Genomic DNA, 19835 nt, shown 5'->3' with positions numbered 1-19835 from the left:
TACACTGCTGATCACACACTACAGGTCACTCACTACACTACACTACACTGCTGATCACACACTGCAGGTCACTCACTACACTACACTACACTGCTGATCACTACACTACAGGTCACTCACTACACTACACTGCTGATCACACACTACAGGTCACTCACTACACTACACTGCTGATCGCACACTACAGGTCACTCACTACACTACACTACACTGCTGATCACTACACTACAGGTCACTCACTACACTACACTGCTGATCGCACACTACAGGTCACTCACTACACTACACTGCTGATCACTACACTACAGGTCACTCACTACACTACACTGCTGATCGCACACTACAGGTCACTCACTACACTACACTGCTGATCTCACACTACAGGTCACTCACTACACTACACTGCTGATCTCACACTACAGGTCACTCACTACACTACTGATCACACACTACACTTCTGATCACACACTACAGGTCACTCACTACACTGCTGATCACTACACTACAGGTCACTCACTACACTACACTACACTGCTGATCGCACACTACAGGTCACTCACTACACTACACTACTGATCGCACACTACAGGTCACAGCTACACTACACTGCTGATCATTACACTATACTCCTTATCACTCACTACACTACACTGCTAATCACTACACTACACTACACTACACTGCTGATCACTCACTACACTACACTACACTGCTGATCACTCACTACACTACTGATCACTACACTACACTGCTAATCACTACACTACACTACACTACTGATCACTCACTACACTACACTGCTGATCGCTCACTACACTACACTACACTGCTGATCACTCACTTACTACACTACACTTGTGATCACTCACTACACTTCTAATCACTCACTACACTACACTGCTGATCACTCACTCACTACACTACACTTGTGATCACTCACTACACTACATTACACTTCTAATCACTCACTACACTACACTGCTGATCACTACACTACACTTCTAATCACTCACTACACTACACTGCTGATCACTCACTCACTACACTACACTGCTGATCACTACACTACACTTCTAATCACTCACTACACTACACTGCTGATCACTCACTACACTACATTACACTTCTAATCACTCACTACACTGCTGATCACTACACTACACTTCTAATCACTCACTACACTACACTGCTGATCACTAAACTACACTTCTAATCACTCACTACACTGCTGATCACTCACTCACTACACTTCTAATCACTCACTACACTACACTGCTGATCACTCACTACACTACACTACATTACACTCACTCCCTGCCTAATCTACACTCTGATCACAGGTTTTTCACACTGATTACAGGTTTTTCACACTGATTACACAGGAAGTGCTCTATCTACAAGCACCGGAAACACACTGAGGTGCTTGCAGACAGAGCCCCTACAGTAAACAGCGTGAACTCCACTGCCATGCTGTGATTGGTCAGGGAGTTTTTCCCTGACCAATCACAACGATCGTGGGGGAGGGACCGCAGTGATTGGTCCCCAGCCCTGACGCAGCGCTTGTCTGCTGACTATGTCAGCAGACATCACTGCTGTGTCGCCGCAGCGACACTTAATTGACATGACGTACTGCTACGTCATGTTGCGGGAAGTACCCTGCTCCCGTGATGTAGCGGTACGTCATGGGGAGGGAAGGGGTTAAATATCTGTACTTCAAAAAAGCCTTGAGAGAAGAGCCGAGGCCGGGGCTACTAAAGATAATGAAAAGGCCTCCAGACTAGCCCCCGTGTTGAGATGACATGTTCCTCGCTGTTCACATATGTTCCAAAATATTCTCTCTAAACCACTTAATGATGCCATTACTGTACTTATGTGTTCTGAGAAGCTAATCATGTATGATTCTACTGTGCCTGCTCGGCATTTTAGAGGTTAAATTCTTTATCTTGCCTATTCATATTGTGTTTATGTTTCATTGACCAATAGTAATAAATGAATTATAATAAATTTGAATTATTGTAATCAAAGAATGAGTCTCCATAAAAGCTGCTGCCTGTCAATCAATAAACAGATAACTTTGGATCACATCCAGTCTGACAATTTGTTTTCAGGCCCATATATACTTCTAACCAATTTGGACCCCAGAAGCATATCTCATAGCTAATATATTTATTTGCACTAACAGGGCTAGCAATGGGGGACCCTCATACTATTGGGGCAGCAATGAAGGGTCTCATCACTATTGGGGTGGCAATAGGGGACCCTATTACTACTGGGTCTGCGATGGGGGTTACTATTACTACTGGGGCCGATATAAGGGACAGTATTTGTTAGGGTTGTGCTGTGCTGGAATCTTTTTCCCTCAGTGTTTCTAGCAGCACAGCTCCACAGGTGGATGGTGTAGCTGTCTAGGTTGTTTGCTCAGGTCAGCCAATCCCCATATATCTATATATATACATAAAGACGAAAGCCCTCACTGACTCACTCACTCACTCACTCACTGACTCGCCACTAATTCTCTCACTTCCCGATGTCTTGGGAAACATGAAATTCAGCATGAGCATAGAATATGTCATAAATAGGAAAAGTAAAAAGGTCCCAACTCGATTATTCAATTCTAGCGCAAAAGAACTAGCGTCCAAATTTTACGTACGGAATCTAAATCTCTCACTTCCTGATGTCGTAGAAACATGAAATTTGGCATGAGCATTGATTATGTCATAAATAGGAAAAGTTAATGGGTTGCAACTCGATTATTCAATTCTATGCGCAAAAGAATTAGCGTCCAAATTTTACGTATGGAATCTAATTCTCTCACTTTCTAATGTCATTTTATATAAAGGAATTGTCGCATGGTTGCCTCCCCGTGGTGTTTCCTGGGTAACGCAAAGAACCATGCAAAATGGTGAACATGTTGTTTTCCTCGGTATCTCTACAGTAACCACGACTTCATAAGATTTTCTGTCTGAACACCATATAAACACCAGTACCAAATTAACTCGGGCGGAGCCGGGTATATCAGCTAGTATGTGCATATATGTCTGTTCAGTTGCTATGATTTGTATCTTGCTGTCTTTGCAGTGCTCTGCTACATACACAATACACATACAGTACAGGAGCGTGTACATTACACACATACAGCTCTGCTACATCCACAATACACATACAGTACAGGAGCGTGTACATTACACACATACAGCTCTGCTACATCCACAATACACATACAGTACAGGAGCATGTACATTACACATACAGCTCTGCTACATCCACAATACACATACAGTACAGGAGCGTGTACATTACACACATACAGCTCTGCTACATCCACAATACACATACAGTACAGGAGCGTGTACATTACACACATACAGCTCTGCTACATCCACAATACACATACAGTACAGGAGCGTGTACATTACACACATACAGCTCTGCTACATCCACAATACACATACAGTACAGGAGCGTGTACATTACACACATACAGCTCTGCTACATCCACAATACACATACAGTACAGGAGCGTGTACATTACACACATACAGCTCTGCTACATCCACAGTACACATACAGTACAGGAGCGCGTACATTACACACATACAGCTCTGCTACATCCACAATACACATACAGTACAGGAGCGTGTACATTACACACATACAGCTCTGCTACATCCACAATACACATACAGTACAGGAGCGTGTACATTACACACATACAGCTCTGCTACATCCACAATACACATACAGTACAGGAGCCTGTACATTACACACATACAGCTCTGCTACATCCACAATACATACAGTACAGGAGCGTGTACATTACACACATACAGCTCTGCTACATCCACAATACACATACAGTACAGGAGCGTGTACATTACACACATACAGCTCTGCTACATCCACAATACACATACAGTACAGGAGCGTGTATATTACACACATGCAGCTCTGCTACATCCACAATACACATACAGTACAGGAGCGTGTACATTACACACATACAGCTCTGCTACATCCACAATACACATACAGTACAGGAGCGTGTACATTACACACATACAGCTCTGCTACATCCACAATACATATACAGTACAGGAGCGTGTACGTTACACACATACAGCTCTGCTACATCCACAATACACATACAGTACAGGAGCGTGTACATTACACACATACAGCTCTGCTACATCCACAATACACATACAGTACAGGAGCGTGTACATTACACACATACAGCTCTGCTACATCCACAATACACATACAGTAGAGGAGCGTGTACATTACACACATACAGCTCTGCTACATCCACAATACACATACAGTACAGGAGCGTGTACATTACACACATACAGCTCTGCTACATCCACAATACACATACAGTACAGGAGCGTGTACATTACACACATACAGCTGTACTACATCCACAGTACAAATACAGTACAGGAGCGTGTACATTACACACATACAGCTCTGCTACACCCACAGTACACATACAGTACAGGAGCGTGTACATTACACACATACAGCTCTGCTACATCCACAATACACATACAGTACAGGAGCGTGTACATTACACACATACAGCTGTACTACATCCACAATACACATACAGTACAGGAGCGTGTACATTACACACATACAGCTCTGCTACATCCACAATACACATACAGTACAGGAGCGTGTACATTACACACATACAGCTCTGCTACATCCACAATACACATACAGTACAGGAGCGTGTACATTACACACATACAGCTCTGCTACATCCACAATACACATACAGTACAGGAGCGTGTACATTACACACATACAGCTCTGCTACATCAACAATACACATACAGTACAGGAGCGTGTACATTACACACACAGCTCTGCTACATCCACAATACACATACAGTATAGGAGCGTGTACATTACACACATACAGCTCTGCTACATCCACAATACACATACAGTACAGGAGCGTGTACATTACACACATACAGCTCTGCTACATCCACAATACACATACAGTACAGGAGCGTGTACATTACACACATACAGCTCTGCTACATCCACAATACACATACAGTACAGGAGCGTGTACATTACACACATACAGCTCTGCTACATGCACAATACACATACAGTACAGGAGCGTGTACATTACACACACATACAGCTCTGCTACATCCACAATACACATACAGTACAGGAGCGTGTACATTACACACATACAGCTCTGCTACATCCACAATACACATACAGTACAGGAGCGTGTACATTACACACATACAGCTCTGCTACATCCACAATACACATACAGTACAGGAGCGTGTACATTACACACATACAGCTCTGCTACATCCACAATACACATACAGTACAGGAGCGTGTACATTACACACATACAGCTCTGCTACATCCACAATACACATACAGTACAGGAGCGTGTACATAACACACATACAGCTCTGCTACATCCACAGTACACATACAGTACAGGAGCGTGTACATTACACACATACAGCTCTGCTACATCTACAATACACATACAGTACAGGAGCGTGTACATTACACACATACAGCTCTGCTACATCCACAATACACATACAGTACAGGAGCGTGTACATTACACACATACAGCTCTGCTACATCCACAATACACATACAGTACAGGAGCGTGTACATTACACACATACAGCTCTGCTACATCCACAGTACAGTATGCCCCCTGCTCAGCCAGCCGCAGAATCTGATCACCTTGGTCATGTGATACCTGACTCCTCCTACATAGCTGATCACATGACAGTGACATCATCACAGGTCCTGGAAGCACCTGGTTGTCCTGAAGACGAGGAAGAGGTTAGTATGAGGCCTCCTTCACACGGGCGACACATCGCATTGATATTCCATCGCTGCACCGTATGACTTCGCCGCGCCGTATGATATCGCCGCCCCGTATGATATCGCCGCCCCGTATGATTTCGCCGCCCCGTATGATTTCGCCGCGCCGTATGACATGGCCGCGCCGTATGATATCGCCGCCCCGTATGACATCGCCGCCCCGTATGACATCGCCGCGCCGTATGACATCGCCGCCCCGTATGACATCGCCGCCCCGTATGACATCGCCGCGCCGTATGACATCGCCGCCCCGTATGACATCGCCGCCCCGTATGACATCGCCGCGCCGTATGACATGGCCGCCCCGTATGACATGGCCGCCCCGTATGACATGGCCGCCCCGTATGACATCGCCGCGCCGTATGACATGGCCGCCCCGTATGACATGGCCGCCCCGTATGACATGGCCGCCCCGTATGATATCTCTGTACCGTATGATATGGCTGCGGTTTTCTCTCAGCAATACAACGATATTATAGCGCTACACAATCCCGTGACTTTGTATCATCGGCTTCTGTCAAAGTTGCGCCGCATGCAGACCGCGGTTTCACGCGATGCGATAGAGAGGAAGGCTCCATAGAGAAACATGGCTACAAACCCTCGGGTGCTGCGGACATATCGCCGACCTGCGAGGTTTGGGTGTCGTTCTGTAGCTACAAATCATCTCGTGTGTGAAGGAACCCAGAGGGAACCGCGGGCCGCACATACAGGAGATTTGTAGCCCGTGTGAAGGAGGCCTAATGGTAAAAGGCTATCAATTTTACAATTGGGGCCTCTGTAGGGGTGACTATTACTACTGGGGCCACTGTAGGGGGGGGGGAGACACACTATTACTACTGGGGCCACTGTAGGGGGGGGGGGGAGACACACTATTACTACTGGGGCCACTGTAGGGGGGGGGGACACTATTACTACTGGGGACACTGTAGGGGTGACTATTACTACTGGGGCCACTGTAAGGGGGGGGGGACACTATTACTACTGGGGACACTGTAGGGGGGGGGAGACACACTATTACTACTGGGGCCACTGGTGAGGGGGACACTATTACTACTGGGGCCACTGTAGGGGGGGGGGGACACACTATTACTACTGGGGCCACTGTAGGGGGGGGCACACTATTACTACTGGGGCCACTGTAGGGGTGGGGGGACACACTATTACTACTGGGGACACTGTAGGGGTGACTATTACTACTGGGGTCACTGTAAGGGGGGGGGGACACTATTACTACTGGGGACACTGTAGGGGGGGGAGACACACTATTACTACTGGGGACACTGTAGGGGTGGGGGGACACACTATTACTACTGGGGCCACTGTAGGGGGGGGGCACACTATTACTACTGGGGACACTGTAGGGGGGGGGACACACTATTACTACTGGGGACACTGTAGGGGGGGGACACACTATTACTACTGGGGACACTGTAGGGGGGGGGACACACTATTACTACTGGGGACACTGTAGGGGGGGGGGGACACACTATTACTACTGGGGCCACTGTAGGGGGGGGGGCACACTATTACTACTGGGGACACTGTAGGGGTGGGGGGACACACTATTACTACTGGGGACACTGTAGGGGTGGGGGGACACACTATTACTACTGGGGCCACTGTAGGGGGGGGGGACACACTATTACTACTGGGGCCACTGTAGGGGGGGGACACACTATTACTACTGGGGCCACTGTAGGGGGGGGGACACACACTATTACTACTGGGGCCACTGTAGGGGGGGCACGCTATTACTACTGGTGCCACTGTAGGGGGGGGGGACACACTATTACCACTGCGGCCACTGTGGGTGGGGGGGACACACTATTACTACTGGGGCCACTGGTGAGGGGGACACTATTACTACTGGGGACACTGTAGGGGTGACTATTACTAGTGGGGACACTGGTGAGGGGGACACTTACTACTGGGGGCATTGTGGGGGGGCACTAGTATTACTGGGGCCGCTGTGGTGAGGGGAGGGGCACTAGTATTACTGGGGCCGCTGTGGTGAGGGGAGGGGCACTAGTATTACTGGGGCCGCTGTGGTGAGGGGGGGGTCACTAGTATTACTGGGGCCGCTGTGGTGAGGGGGGGGCACTAGTATTACTGGGGCCGCTGTGGTGAGGGGGGGGCACTAGTATTACTGGGGCCGCTGTGGTGAGGGGGGTGAGGGGGGGGGGGCACTAGTATTACTGGGGCCGCTGTGGTGAGGGGGGGGGCACTAGTATTACTGGGGCCGCTGTGGTGAGGGGGGGTCACTAGTATTACTGGGGCCGCTGTGGTGATGGGGGGGGCACTAGTATTACTGGGGCCGCTGTGGTGATGGGGGGGGGCACTAGTATTACTGGGGCCGCTGTGGTGATGGGGGGGGGGCACTAGTATTACTGGGGCCGCTGTGGTGATGGGGGGGGCACTAGTATTACTGGGGCCGCTGTGGTGATGGGGGGGGCACTAGTATTACTGGGGCCGCTGTGGTGATGGGGGGGGCACTAGTATTACTGGGGCCGCTGTGGTGATGGGGGGGGGCACTAGTATTACTGGGGCCGCTGTGGTGATGGGGGGGGCACTAGTATTACTGGGGCCGCTGTGGTGATGGGGGGGGCACTAGTATTACTGGGGCCGCTGTGGTGATGGGGGGGGGCACTAGTATTACTGGGGCCGCTGTGGTGATGGGGGGGGCACTAGTATTACTGGGGCCGCTGTGGTGATGGGGGGGGCACTAGTATTACTGGGGCCGCTGTGGTGATGGGGGGGGCACTAGTATTACTGGGGCCGCTGTGGTGATGGGGGGGGGCACTAGTATTACTGGGGCCGCTGTGGTGATGGGGGGGGCACTAGTATTACTGGGGCCGCTGTGGTGATGGGGGGGGCACTAGTATTACTGGGGCCGCTGTGGTGATGGGGGGGGGCACTAGTATTACTGGGGCCGCTGTGGTGAGGGGGGGGCGCTATTGTTACTGGGGACACTGTGGAGGGTGGGACATTATTGCTACTGGGGACAGTTTGTGTGTCAGTGTCACGATCACTGCTCGGGCTTTTGGGGGATGATGTTGGGGTCACTGTTACTACTGGGGACGATATATGAGACGATTAGTGAAGAGTTTGACTGGAAATTGGCCATGTATGCGCAGCTAATTTCCTACCATGCTGCGCTCCCCCCTCACCCCCTCTGCGGGCTTCCTGCTGTCGGCGCTCCCCCCTCACCCCCTCTGCGGGCTTCCTGCTGTCGGCGCTCCCCCTCACCCCCTCTGCGGGCTTCCTGCTGTCGGCGCTCCCCCCTCACCCCCTCTGCGGGCTTCCTGCTGTCGGCGCTCCCCCCTCACCCCCTCTGCGGGCTTCCTGCTGTCGGCGCTCCCCCCTCACCCCCTCTGCGGGCTTCCTGCTGTCGGCGCTCCCCCCTCACCCCCTCTGCGGGCTTCCTGCTGTCGGCGCTCCCCCCTCACCCCCTCTGCGGGCTTCCTGCTGTCGGCGCTCCCCCCTCACCCCCTCTGCGGGCTTCCTGCTGTCGGCGCTCCCCCCTCACCCCCTCTGCGGGCTTCCTGCTGTCGGCGCTCCCCCCTCACCCCCTCTGCGGGCTTCCTGCTGTCGGCGCTCCCCCCTCACCCCCTCTGCGGGCTTCCTGCTGTCGGCGCTCCCCCCTCACCCCCTCTGCGGGCTTCCTGCTGTCGGCGCTCCCCCCTCACCCCCTCTGCGGGCTTCCTGCTGTCGGCGCTCCCCCCTCACCCCCTCTGCGGGCTTCCTGCTGTCGGCGCTCCCCGGCTTCCTTTTCCCAGCGGTCTGGTCAGGTGATGCCACTACAGGCAGCTGTGAGCCACAGAGCGCTGATAGTAGGAAGCTTTTGGAGGATGTGTGAGCCCTACTGTCTGTCTGTGAGTGAGTTACACACTCCGCCCCCTGATCACATGACTTTGATGTCATTACAGGTCCTGTAAGCACACTAACTTGGAATGAAGAATCTGTGATGATGTCACTGTCATGTGATCAGGGCAGAGCATGATGTTGACATCATCACAGGTACTTCATCCAGAGTGCTGTGCTGCTTGTGATCCCTGTTGTATGGGATGAAAAATTTATACAGCAGAGCTATATATGTGTGTGACATGCAGGTAGCAGAGCTGTATGTGTGTGTGTGACATGCATGTAGTAGAGCTGTATGTGTGTGTGTGACATGCATGTAGTAGAGCTGTATGTGTGTGTGTGACATGCATGTAGTAGAGCTGTATGTGTGTGTGTGACATGCATGTAGTAGAGCTGTATGTGTGTGTGTGACATGCATCTAGTAGAGCTGTATGTGTGTGTGTGTGACATGCATGTAGTAGAGCTGTATGTGTGTGTGTGTGACATGCATGTAGTAGAGCTGTGTGTGTGTGTGACATGCATGTAGTAGAGCTGTATGTGTGTGTGACATGCATGTAGTAGAGCTGTATGTGTGTGTGACATGCATGTAGCAGAGCTGTGTGGCGCACTGCACCACCAGAAACACTGGCACTATAATTTCCTAACTATTACTAGTCCTTTTTACAATGACAGATGTAACATCATACGTAGTGATAAGCCCCGCCCCCTGATGTGTTGGCACTGTGTGATAAATAAGGGGGTTTTGAGATACAGTTTGGGCACTATAAAAAGTTTGCCATTGCTGCTCTAGACGGAGAGAGCGCCCTCTAGTTACAGTCCTGGGTATCATAGAATGGGACCTCCAGGTTCATCTGGTCCAACCCCCTGCTCAGTGCTGGATTTATACGCAAACTGGCCCGGGCAGGGATTGAACCTGCGACCTTGAGGTTATTAGCACCACGCTCTTACCCAACTAAGCTAACGGGCCATTGGGTATAACTAGATGATAGGAGATCTCTGTACTGTCCCCTTATATACCCTTTGAGTAGTTATTAGAGCGCCCCCTAGTTACAGTTCTGGGTATAACTAGATGATAGGAGATCTCTGTACTGTCCCCTTATATACCCTTTGAGTAGTTATTAGAGCGCCCCCTAGTTACAGTTCTGGGTATAACTAGATGATGGGAGATCTCTGTATTGTAATATTTATAGTTATCAGGCTGTCGGCTGTCTTCTTTTTAAACTAATGACCAGCGGGATGTGGACTCCTCTGTATAAGAATAGTAAGTCCTAGCGGCTGAAGGACCAGATCCCTCTGACCACCAGGATGTAGACTCCTCTGTATAAGAATAGTAAGTCCTAGTAGATGAAGGACGAGATGCCTCTGATCACCAGGGTGTAGAAGATGCAATTCTTTGCAGGGCAGGGTGAGGCTGGAGGGCGCCCCCTGCAGGGTATTTTGGTGGCCATTAGTATGACCTTTAGGATGTTTTCCATCTGTCATCAGGAATGTATTAGCCGTTCCTCGCTAGTGATATTTGTTATCTCTGTGATGGCAGCGTGTAACGGGTTTCGCTATAGAAGCGGTCGGCCTACTTTCTGCTACAGATTGGGCCCAGACGGGATAGGGCGGTGTAAACTTTACTGAGGTTTGTGCGGATTATTGGATGCCGCGATCCGGACGCTGGTAAACGTTTAGGTCGTGGAGTCAGTAAGTAATTAGTACAGAGAAGTAATTAGATGGGAATGGGCTCATCTTCTCACTCCTTTTCTGGAGGAGCCACGGGCATGGCTTGATAGGCATTCTGCCAGGACAGCCCCGTGGCATTACAGAGGGCCCCTGGCTGCCATGACACCTGCACGGCTCCCTGCGATCTCATCCCATTTAAATGGCGCTATCAGAATTGACAGCTTATCGGAGTTGGTATCAGCCGCAGTAAACAGCCGGCGCTCGCGCTGTATGGAGGGAGATCGCCGCGTTCATACATACCCCGACGCTGCAGGACGTACATGTACTACCTATAGCACTAAGGGGTTAAAGGATTCCAGCAAATGTTTTTATAAAATTCCTTATTAAATGAATTCCTAATAAAGTATTTCTAAGGTTCTCCCACATTAAATGCTGCTATTAAAAATCCTACTTGTCCCTCACAATACCGGCGCTCATCCAGCTTTATTAGCAGATATAATAGCAATTGTCGTTGGGCGGTGGGGATGAGAAATGGCTGCAGGAAGGGGTTAACGGGAGGCTGTCCGGAGGATTCTGCTGCCCGATGTCACACATACATCCCAACACGCATGTACATTGCAGACATCTATATTGTGCGCTAAAACACCGCAGCGCTTCAGAGAAAACCCTGTAAAAAGCAGCTGAACTTGGAGATGTTGGTTTTTGTGGTTTTTACATCGGTTCATATTGTTTCCATTCAGGTCCCTACAGGACTGATTCATCAGAGATGGAGAAGAACAGAAACAAGATGGCGGAGAGTGTATTCAACCTCACCCTAGAGATACTCCTCCAGCTGACTGGGGAGGTGAGAGATTCTGATGATGTCACATTACATCATTCTTATCTATGGTAATAACAGATGATGTCACTGGAGAGGGGAGAGATTCTGATGATGTCACATTACATCATTCTTATCTATGGTTATAACAGATGATGTCACTGGAGAGGTGATGGACTCTGGAAATGTCTGTAGTGATATTTATTAATGTCTCCCCATATACAGGATTACACAGTAGTGAAGAAGACATCTAGTGATGACTATCGGGCCCCTGTGTGTGATGGATGGGGAAGACCCCTGAGCCCAATCATGGGGCCCCCACCTCACCCCCTGATACATGAGGAGATCAATGTACAGAAGATTCTAGAACTCACCAACAAGATGATTGAGCTGCTGACTAGAGAGGTGACGCTGCAGGGAATGCTGGGACATTATACAGTAACAGCACTGGAGGCTTCTGGGTGATGACTGTATATTGTGTTGTCAGGTTCCTATAAGGTGTCAGGATGTCGCTGTCTATTTCTCCATGGAGGAGTGGGAGTATTTAGAAGGACACAAGGATCTGTACAAGGAGGCCATGATGGAGACCCGCCAGCCGCTCACATCACCAGGTAATGGATGTATTTAGGATCATAGCTGGGGAGGGGTGATGTGGGGCATGTGCCCCTGGTGCTTGTAGGCAGGAGTGGGGTGTGAGCCAGGCAGGACACTGTGCTAGTTGGATTAGTAGAGCCATTCACTACACAGTTGTTGAGTAAAGTCAGTGTATAATCAGAAGGCCTACAGATCACCAGTACACATTTACTAATAGCTGACATGTAAGCATCCCGGTCATACAGTGACGCTAGTCAGCGACTACATGGCGGACGGCTGCTGTATCAAACAGAATGTGTCTACAGAAGATCTCTGCTCCACCAGCCCTACTGCTACAGTAGCCGGCGGCGGTGCTGGGCTGGAGAGGTGCCTTGGCCCATGCTGCCCCTGTCCCCCAACTATCCCCCCCAGCCCCTTCTCCGCAGGACTGGAGAAGGAGGGATCTGGCATCACCAGTAGGAGCTGCTGGGTTGTGGCCAATAATATATCATTGTCTGCCTTTATTGTTCTCTTGGGTTCTACGAATTACCAATATGAACCCCTCTAAATTGGTGAAGGGGTCACCAGTACGGCTATGGCTACATGGAGACTCTGACCACAATACTCTTCTCATTGGGATGTAATGGCGGTCAGTGCGGTTGTATCGCAGTTTGCTGTGACCCTACAATTACATGAAGCCCGGCTAGTTTGGACTACTTGTGATTGTCGAGGCAGGGTGCAGACTACAAGCCACAATGCATTCCCCTTCACAGAAATAGTGGATGAACGTGGAGTCGTGGATATCGCCTATCTGGGTGTCAGGAAAGCCTTTGTACAGTTTCACATAAAGATGAATCTCTGAGCTCTTATTGGCTGCAGTCCCTGTGACGTCCCATGAACCGGGCGGGACTGCAGCTGTAAACTGAGCGGGGGAAGGGACATAGCACCGTGGTGGGACACAGCGGGAGGGGGGAGGTGAGTATATGACAGTTGGTTATGTTACTCAGTGGGGAAGGGGTTGTCCTCAGATGGTACAATGATGCAGTTTTTGGTATTATTACCCTCATTTAGTGCTTGTATTTTACTCTATAGAACATATTAATAAAGTTATGTTTTACTGCTACATTTAGTGATTTACCTGCATTATTATTTGCTGTGACTTACTAACAAATGTAAGCTATAGTGTGGGTGACTTTCTGTTATCAGTCGCTGGTGGGAGGGGTCAGCCAGCGGAGGGAATGTTCAGATGGGGGGACGCACACTGATGATGGGCAATAACCCGCAAACAGCTGTATGTACATGGAGTCGGGCTTTGCTTTTGATTCCCAGTCATTGTAAGAAGACTTGTATAAAAAGTCCCACTTTGACTCGAAGGAATGCTGCCTTCCAATAGGTGGCACTGTGAAGGATTTATTCCATCTCCCTTATTTGCATATTACCCAGAGGAGCGTGCGTGGCCATTTGAGTCTCCTCACTTAGTTTATAGTATATAGTTGCTCTCCCTAAGGAGAAAAGAGCGTTTCTGACCTTTGTGGAGGGAAGCGCAGGTTGTGATCGGGATGGGTATAGGGAGGGTCCATAGATGATAGAGGATTGTAGAGAGTATAAGCATCTAATATAGTATAATCCTGCCCATCCATCCCAACCCCAAGGAGGCTCGTCTGTCCAGTTATTCTGGTATAGATTTTATTGGGTGGGGGAAGTTGGTTTAAGCTGGTTTGAGGTGTCAGGCGTCAATAAAAGGCCAAGATAGGGAATCGAGTGGGGACTCCACTGGGATGGGAAATTGGATGACAATTGTTGTGCTTTGTTATGTTAATCCCCTCATCAGAGATGTTGAAGACTTGGCTTTATAGTAGGATAGTGAACCACATTTTTCCAATGTTTTGAAGCCTTAAGCTAATGATGACTCCGGTTTAGTGAGTGTTAGGATAACGTCGTCTGCGAAAAGGTTTGTTTTGTGTGTCGGGGGGGCCACTGTAATTCTTCTAATGTTTGGATTATTTCGAATATCCTCTGCCAGTGCTTCCATAACAATCGAAAAAAACAGGGGTGATGGAGGGCACCCTTATCTTGTGTCATTTAAGGCTTGGATGGAAGACCATTGATCAGAACCATCGCCGAGGGGGAGGAATATAGGGCTTTTATGGCCTGGAGGATGGGGCCCGCAAACCCAAATGTCTGCAATGCTTGAATCCGGTATCCCCAATGGACCTTGTCAAACACCTTCTCTGTATTAATGTATCTTGACGCCACCGGAAGCTAGTGGTTTGACAGGAGGAATGGCCCTGTCACACCCCTAGCTCCCGATGGGCTCAAGCATTGAAGGTCCTAGCAGCCTGCACTTTCCCCTGCAGCCTTCTGTCCCTTAAAGGGGTTGTCCCGCGGCAGCAAATGGGTCTATACACTTCTGTATGGCCATATTAATGCACTTTGTAATGTACATTGTGCATTAATTATGAGCCATACAGAAGTTATCAAAAGTTTTATACTTACCTGCTCCGTTGCTGGCGTCCTCGTCTCCATGGTGCCGACTAATTTTCGGCCTCCGATGGCCAAATTAGCCGCGCTTGCGCAGTCCGGGTCTTCTGCTGTCTTCAATGGGGCCGCTCGTGCAGAATGCCGGCTCCGTGTAGCTCCGCCCCGTCACGTGCCGATTCCAGCCAATCAGGAGGCTGGAATCGGCAATGGACCGCACAGAAGAGCTGCGGTCCACGGAGGGAGCAGACCCCGGCGGCCATCTTCAGCAGGTGAGTATGAAGACGCCGGACCGCCGGGATTCAGGTAAGCACTCTCCGTTTTGTTTTTTTAACCCCTGCATCGGGGGGTTGTCTCGCGCCGAACGGGGGGGGGGGGGTTAAAAAAAAAAAAAACCCGTTTCGGCGCGGGACAACCCCTTTAAGTAATCTTGCTGTTTCACCGCTCCCCTGCAGCCTCCATCCCCCTTCTTCTCTAGCCCTGTCACCGCACTAATTTTGCTGTGTCCCCGCTCCCTTACAGCGGCCCCCCAGCGGTGACTGCCCCCCACGAGACACACGTACTTACCTTATGGAAACTCTGCTCCTCCTGTGCCCGGCGCACCGCCAGCAGCGATGATCTCTGGCGCACACTGACGTCAGTGTGTTGCAGGATGCCTCCTCCCCCGGACGCTCTCGCGGAACCAACAGGTACGAGACGTCGGGGGATGGGGGGGAGGAGGATCCTGGCTACACACTGACATCACAGTGTGCTCCGGGATCAGCGCTGCTAGTAGTGCTGGTTAGTGAATACCAGCAGGGGAGCCACGGCCCCTGGCAGTATTCACTAACTGGGTGAGCGGCCGCGTGTCAGCGATTATGGCTACGCGTGTCAGTGTTGACACGTGTGTCATAGGTTCGCCATCACGGTCCTAGAATGTAAAGGCCCTTCACAGTATAGATTTCTTTATACAGCTTAATGAAGCTTTCCAGTGAAATCTCCCAATATAGGCTTTTCCAATACCAATAATCGGGGTGGCTCACTGTGCTGACTTCCTTTCCTCTCCCATTAATAAAAGGGTTCTAATTGTCTGTCTTTATTTTTGTTTGGTGTGCCCCACGGGATATATTTTACCGAATTATAATAAAATAGAGTTTTAATAATTAATCTATACTGTGAAGGGTCTTACAATTAAAATAGATTTTTGCCCCTGCGATTTTTAGAATGTAAAGGCCCATTTACACACAACGGTTATCGCTCAAAATTTGTTGAAGTATCGCTCTAAAGCCATCATTTGTTCGTGTAAATACTGCCATTGTTTGCTTTTCCGCCAAATGATGATTTTTAGTTCAGCATAAAGACCATCATTCAGCCAGCCAGCTGATAGCAGGGACCGCACGCTGTGATTCTCTGCGGGCAGCTCTGATATCATTGTTTCAACTGCTGTCCCACTGGAGAGCCCATGGAGCTGTAAGCAGATAACAGACATCCTGCTGTTATCTGCATACAGCAAAGGGAGCCTCATTTGCACGCAAATGAATCTAATAAGTTACTAGGTAGCTACTTGGTAGTTTATGCAAAATGATCGCTCAAAACTCTCATTCAAGCTATCTTTTGAACAAATTTTGAGCGATCACCTTTGCGTGTAAATGGTGCTTTAAGAGGTTATGTGAGACTTCGAACAGTGGGGGTAAATTGTAGGAGAACAGTTCTTGTCCTAGGCCCTTCTAAAGGGTTGGAGTGGTAAAGTCCTCATCCGTCCCTTGTTGCTGGGGTCCGATCTTTAGCCAGCTTGAGAGATGGTGAATGACGCTTGGTTGTGTTTTGCTCGGGTGGATAAAGTGGAGATAACGGGTATTAGTGTATCTTGACGCCACCAGAAGCTAGGGGTTTGTCAGGAGGAACGCCCCTGTCACACCCCTAGCTTCTGATAGGGTCAAGGCTGCAAGCTACTAGTAGCACACTGTGGATCTATTTCTGCCGGCCCTGCTGCATCAGGCTGACGGTTAGTTTTCTTTGCCTTACATTATTATCTGTAAATGCTGCCATGTTCCCATAGTAAAATGGCACCATTAATATGTAATAATGTAAGGAAAAGAAGACCACTAACCGTCAGTGTAAGGCAGCAGGGTCGGCAGAAATGGTTGGAGACATAGCAGCATCTCGCCTCTGTCCTGGACGGTATTTCTGGAATGTATCCCACCCGGCTGCCGGCCTGAGACCTCCGTCCCTGCCGCTGCTGTGAGGTCCGTCCCTGCCGTCGGCTGTATCTGCCAGCGGCTGTGAGCTCCGTTGTGTCCGGCGATTGTGAGCTGCGTTATGGCCGGCGGCGGCCCTGAGTTCCGCGCCGGCCGTGGGCTGTGAGCTCATGGCAGATGGCTGCCGGCTGTGAAATCTAGGGCGAACGGCCGACAGGGAAGCTCCTTGGAGATCTGGCTACAGCATTGGCGGCCGCTCTATGCTTACTTTCGTGTCCTTCCAGGACCTTGTGCCCAAGAAGCAGCGCAGGCAATCATCTACAGGGGGCGTCACCCCCTTGTCAATCTTGACTCCACCAGCTATTGCTGGTGGCGTCAAGATACACTAATACCGAGATAACGTAGATAAGCCCCAGAGTTGCAGAAGCTCCATTCCTTCTTCTAAAGAGCTGAAGTAGGGGGTTGATCCATTCTTTGTGGCGATCACTTTTTGGAGAAGACCCGTTTATATGCAATTCTGTGTTTACTTAGAATTTTGACAACTGGTGAGTTTTTTTTCCACGCTGTGCTTGTAGCTTGTGACAGGTCTGCGAACAGCGCAATATTCTGGTTGGGGTCTGGGAGGGAGTCTCTTGATTTCAACATAAGCTGTTCTTCACCGTAGAAAAATGAATGCTAGCAACAACTTGGCGTGGAGTGGAGTTTGGGAGATGTTTTGGTAGTCTGTGAGCGCCATCGATGGCTGATTCTTGATGTGAACAGTCCAGGATTAGAGTACGGATCCGCTTCTGTAGGTCTGAGGGGACTTCAGCCGGTGATACTGATTCTGTAAGGCATCTGAATTTTATACTGTTTCTTCTATTCCCATCTTCCATATCAGCGATTTTTAGATTTAAGGGTTTCAATTTCTTCTGCAAGTGAGATGTGTGCGTCCGCTAGTGAGTTGTGGGCTGTGGTGTATTCCCCCATATTTTGTTCTATAGGATCCACCCTCTCTCCCAAGGCGCCAACACCTGATGAGACTGTAGCCATTGCTTTGGCGATGTCTCTTGAGAGACGTAGTGCTAGCATGGCTTCCTTCAAAAAAGCCCCCGAAGCAGATTGGTTGCTAGCGGGGATCGCATTTAGAGAGTTAGCTGGTGGAATTACGCTGGGATATGTAGTGTCTGAATCTAGAATGTCCGTGTCCAGTCGGGGGTCCCTGCTGGTGACTTTATTTGGTATATGTTTGGTGTTGGTGGGAGAAAGTGGAGGAGGGGGTGGTTGGCCCCACACACTCTTGGCCCCTGTGGACTCTGCTCTATGAGTGTCTTGTAGTTCCCTTTGAGCGGGGCAGTAACGTCATCAGGGTGAAGGAGGGAGCTGCTATTGTAAGCCTGGCTCCCTTGCTGTCAGCTTAGTGAGCAGCTCATGATTCCCCTGAACGGGGCAGCAGTGCCAGCAGGGGGTGCTGCCATGAGTGCAGTTCTCCTTATCCCCGCTGCTCAGAGCTCCATGGAGCCGGTCAGTAGAGCCGGCAGTGGGGAGGGTGCAGCTCTCTACTCTTCTCTCCTCCTCTTTCCCTATCAGGCTTGAAGCTGTAGCAATGACAGAGGGCAGGGGGGACTGGGGGCTTCACCCCTCCAGCATCGTGGAGCTTCGCTGGGCAGCTGGAGGGGTGGAGCTGCTGCTTGCATATCCTCTGCCTTCTTGCTGGGAGACCCCTTCTTCCTCGAGACATTCTCCTGGGGTTCTTGGTGTTCTCCACCAGCTTTGGGAAGCTCGCGTAGCTGAGGGTATTACTTCAGGGCAGCTTTTTCTTGAGGCCTAGAAGGAGCAGATTTAGAGTGCGACCATGCTGCTCCGAGCCCAGGCCACGCCCCTACATACCACTTTTTGATCGCTTTTTGTTTCATTTTTTTCTTGGAGACAGGGTGACCAAAAAAACGCATTTCTTTTTTTTTTCTGACGTTCATGGTGCGAGGTAAAAATTGCGTTACTCTGATAGTTTGGACTTCTAACTTTTATGCCTTTTTTTAAAATAATTTATTGATCTTACTTTTATTTATTTTAAGTCCCAGAGGGAACAACAATTTGCGACGCTTTGATCGCTCCTGCAGTATGATATAATGCCATAACTTTACGTCATACTGCAATTGGGCAGGCAGTTTATCAAGCCACCCCACGGGCATGGCTTGATAGGCATTCTGTTAAGACTGCCCTGGAGCCTTTCAGAAGGCCCCCGGCTGCCATGACACTAACACAGCTTCCTGTGATCTCATGGCGGGCGGCCGTATGGGACCCCCACACACCATTTAAGAGTTAAAAGAGTTATTTTTTTCAACTTCTGCTTTCCAATGGAATCTGCGGCCTGTCTGCATTGTCAATTACAG

At 49.7% G+C, this 19835-nt stretch overlaps 1 protein-coding gene across 1 annotated transcript in view; it reads left to right on the top strand.

The window, feature by feature from the left end:
• LOC136627325 (oocyte zinc finger protein XlCOF7.1-like) overlaps window positions 1-19835 on the top strand; it is a 722169-nt gene that overhangs the window by 286926 nt on the left and 415408 nt on the right. The window contains exon 1 of the mRNA XM_066602340.1: window positions 12729-12846. Coding sequence (XP_066458437.1) covers window positions 12762-12846 — 85 coding nt within the window. The 5' untranslated portion in view covers window positions 12729-12761. Of the gene's footprint in view, window positions 12847-19835 lie in introns of the transcript that reaches the window.

This window comes from Eleutherodactylus coqui, chromosome 5 (genome assembly GCF_035609145.1).
Source record: "Eleutherodactylus coqui strain aEleCoq1 chromosome 5, aEleCoq1.hap1, whole genome shotgun sequence".
Classification (NCBI taxonomy): domain Eukaryota; kingdom Metazoa; phylum Chordata; class Amphibia; order Anura; family Eleutherodactylidae; genus Eleutherodactylus; species Eleutherodactylus coqui.
Note: the sequence above shows the minus strand (reverse complement) of the source record. Positions and strands in the feature narration are given on the sequence as shown.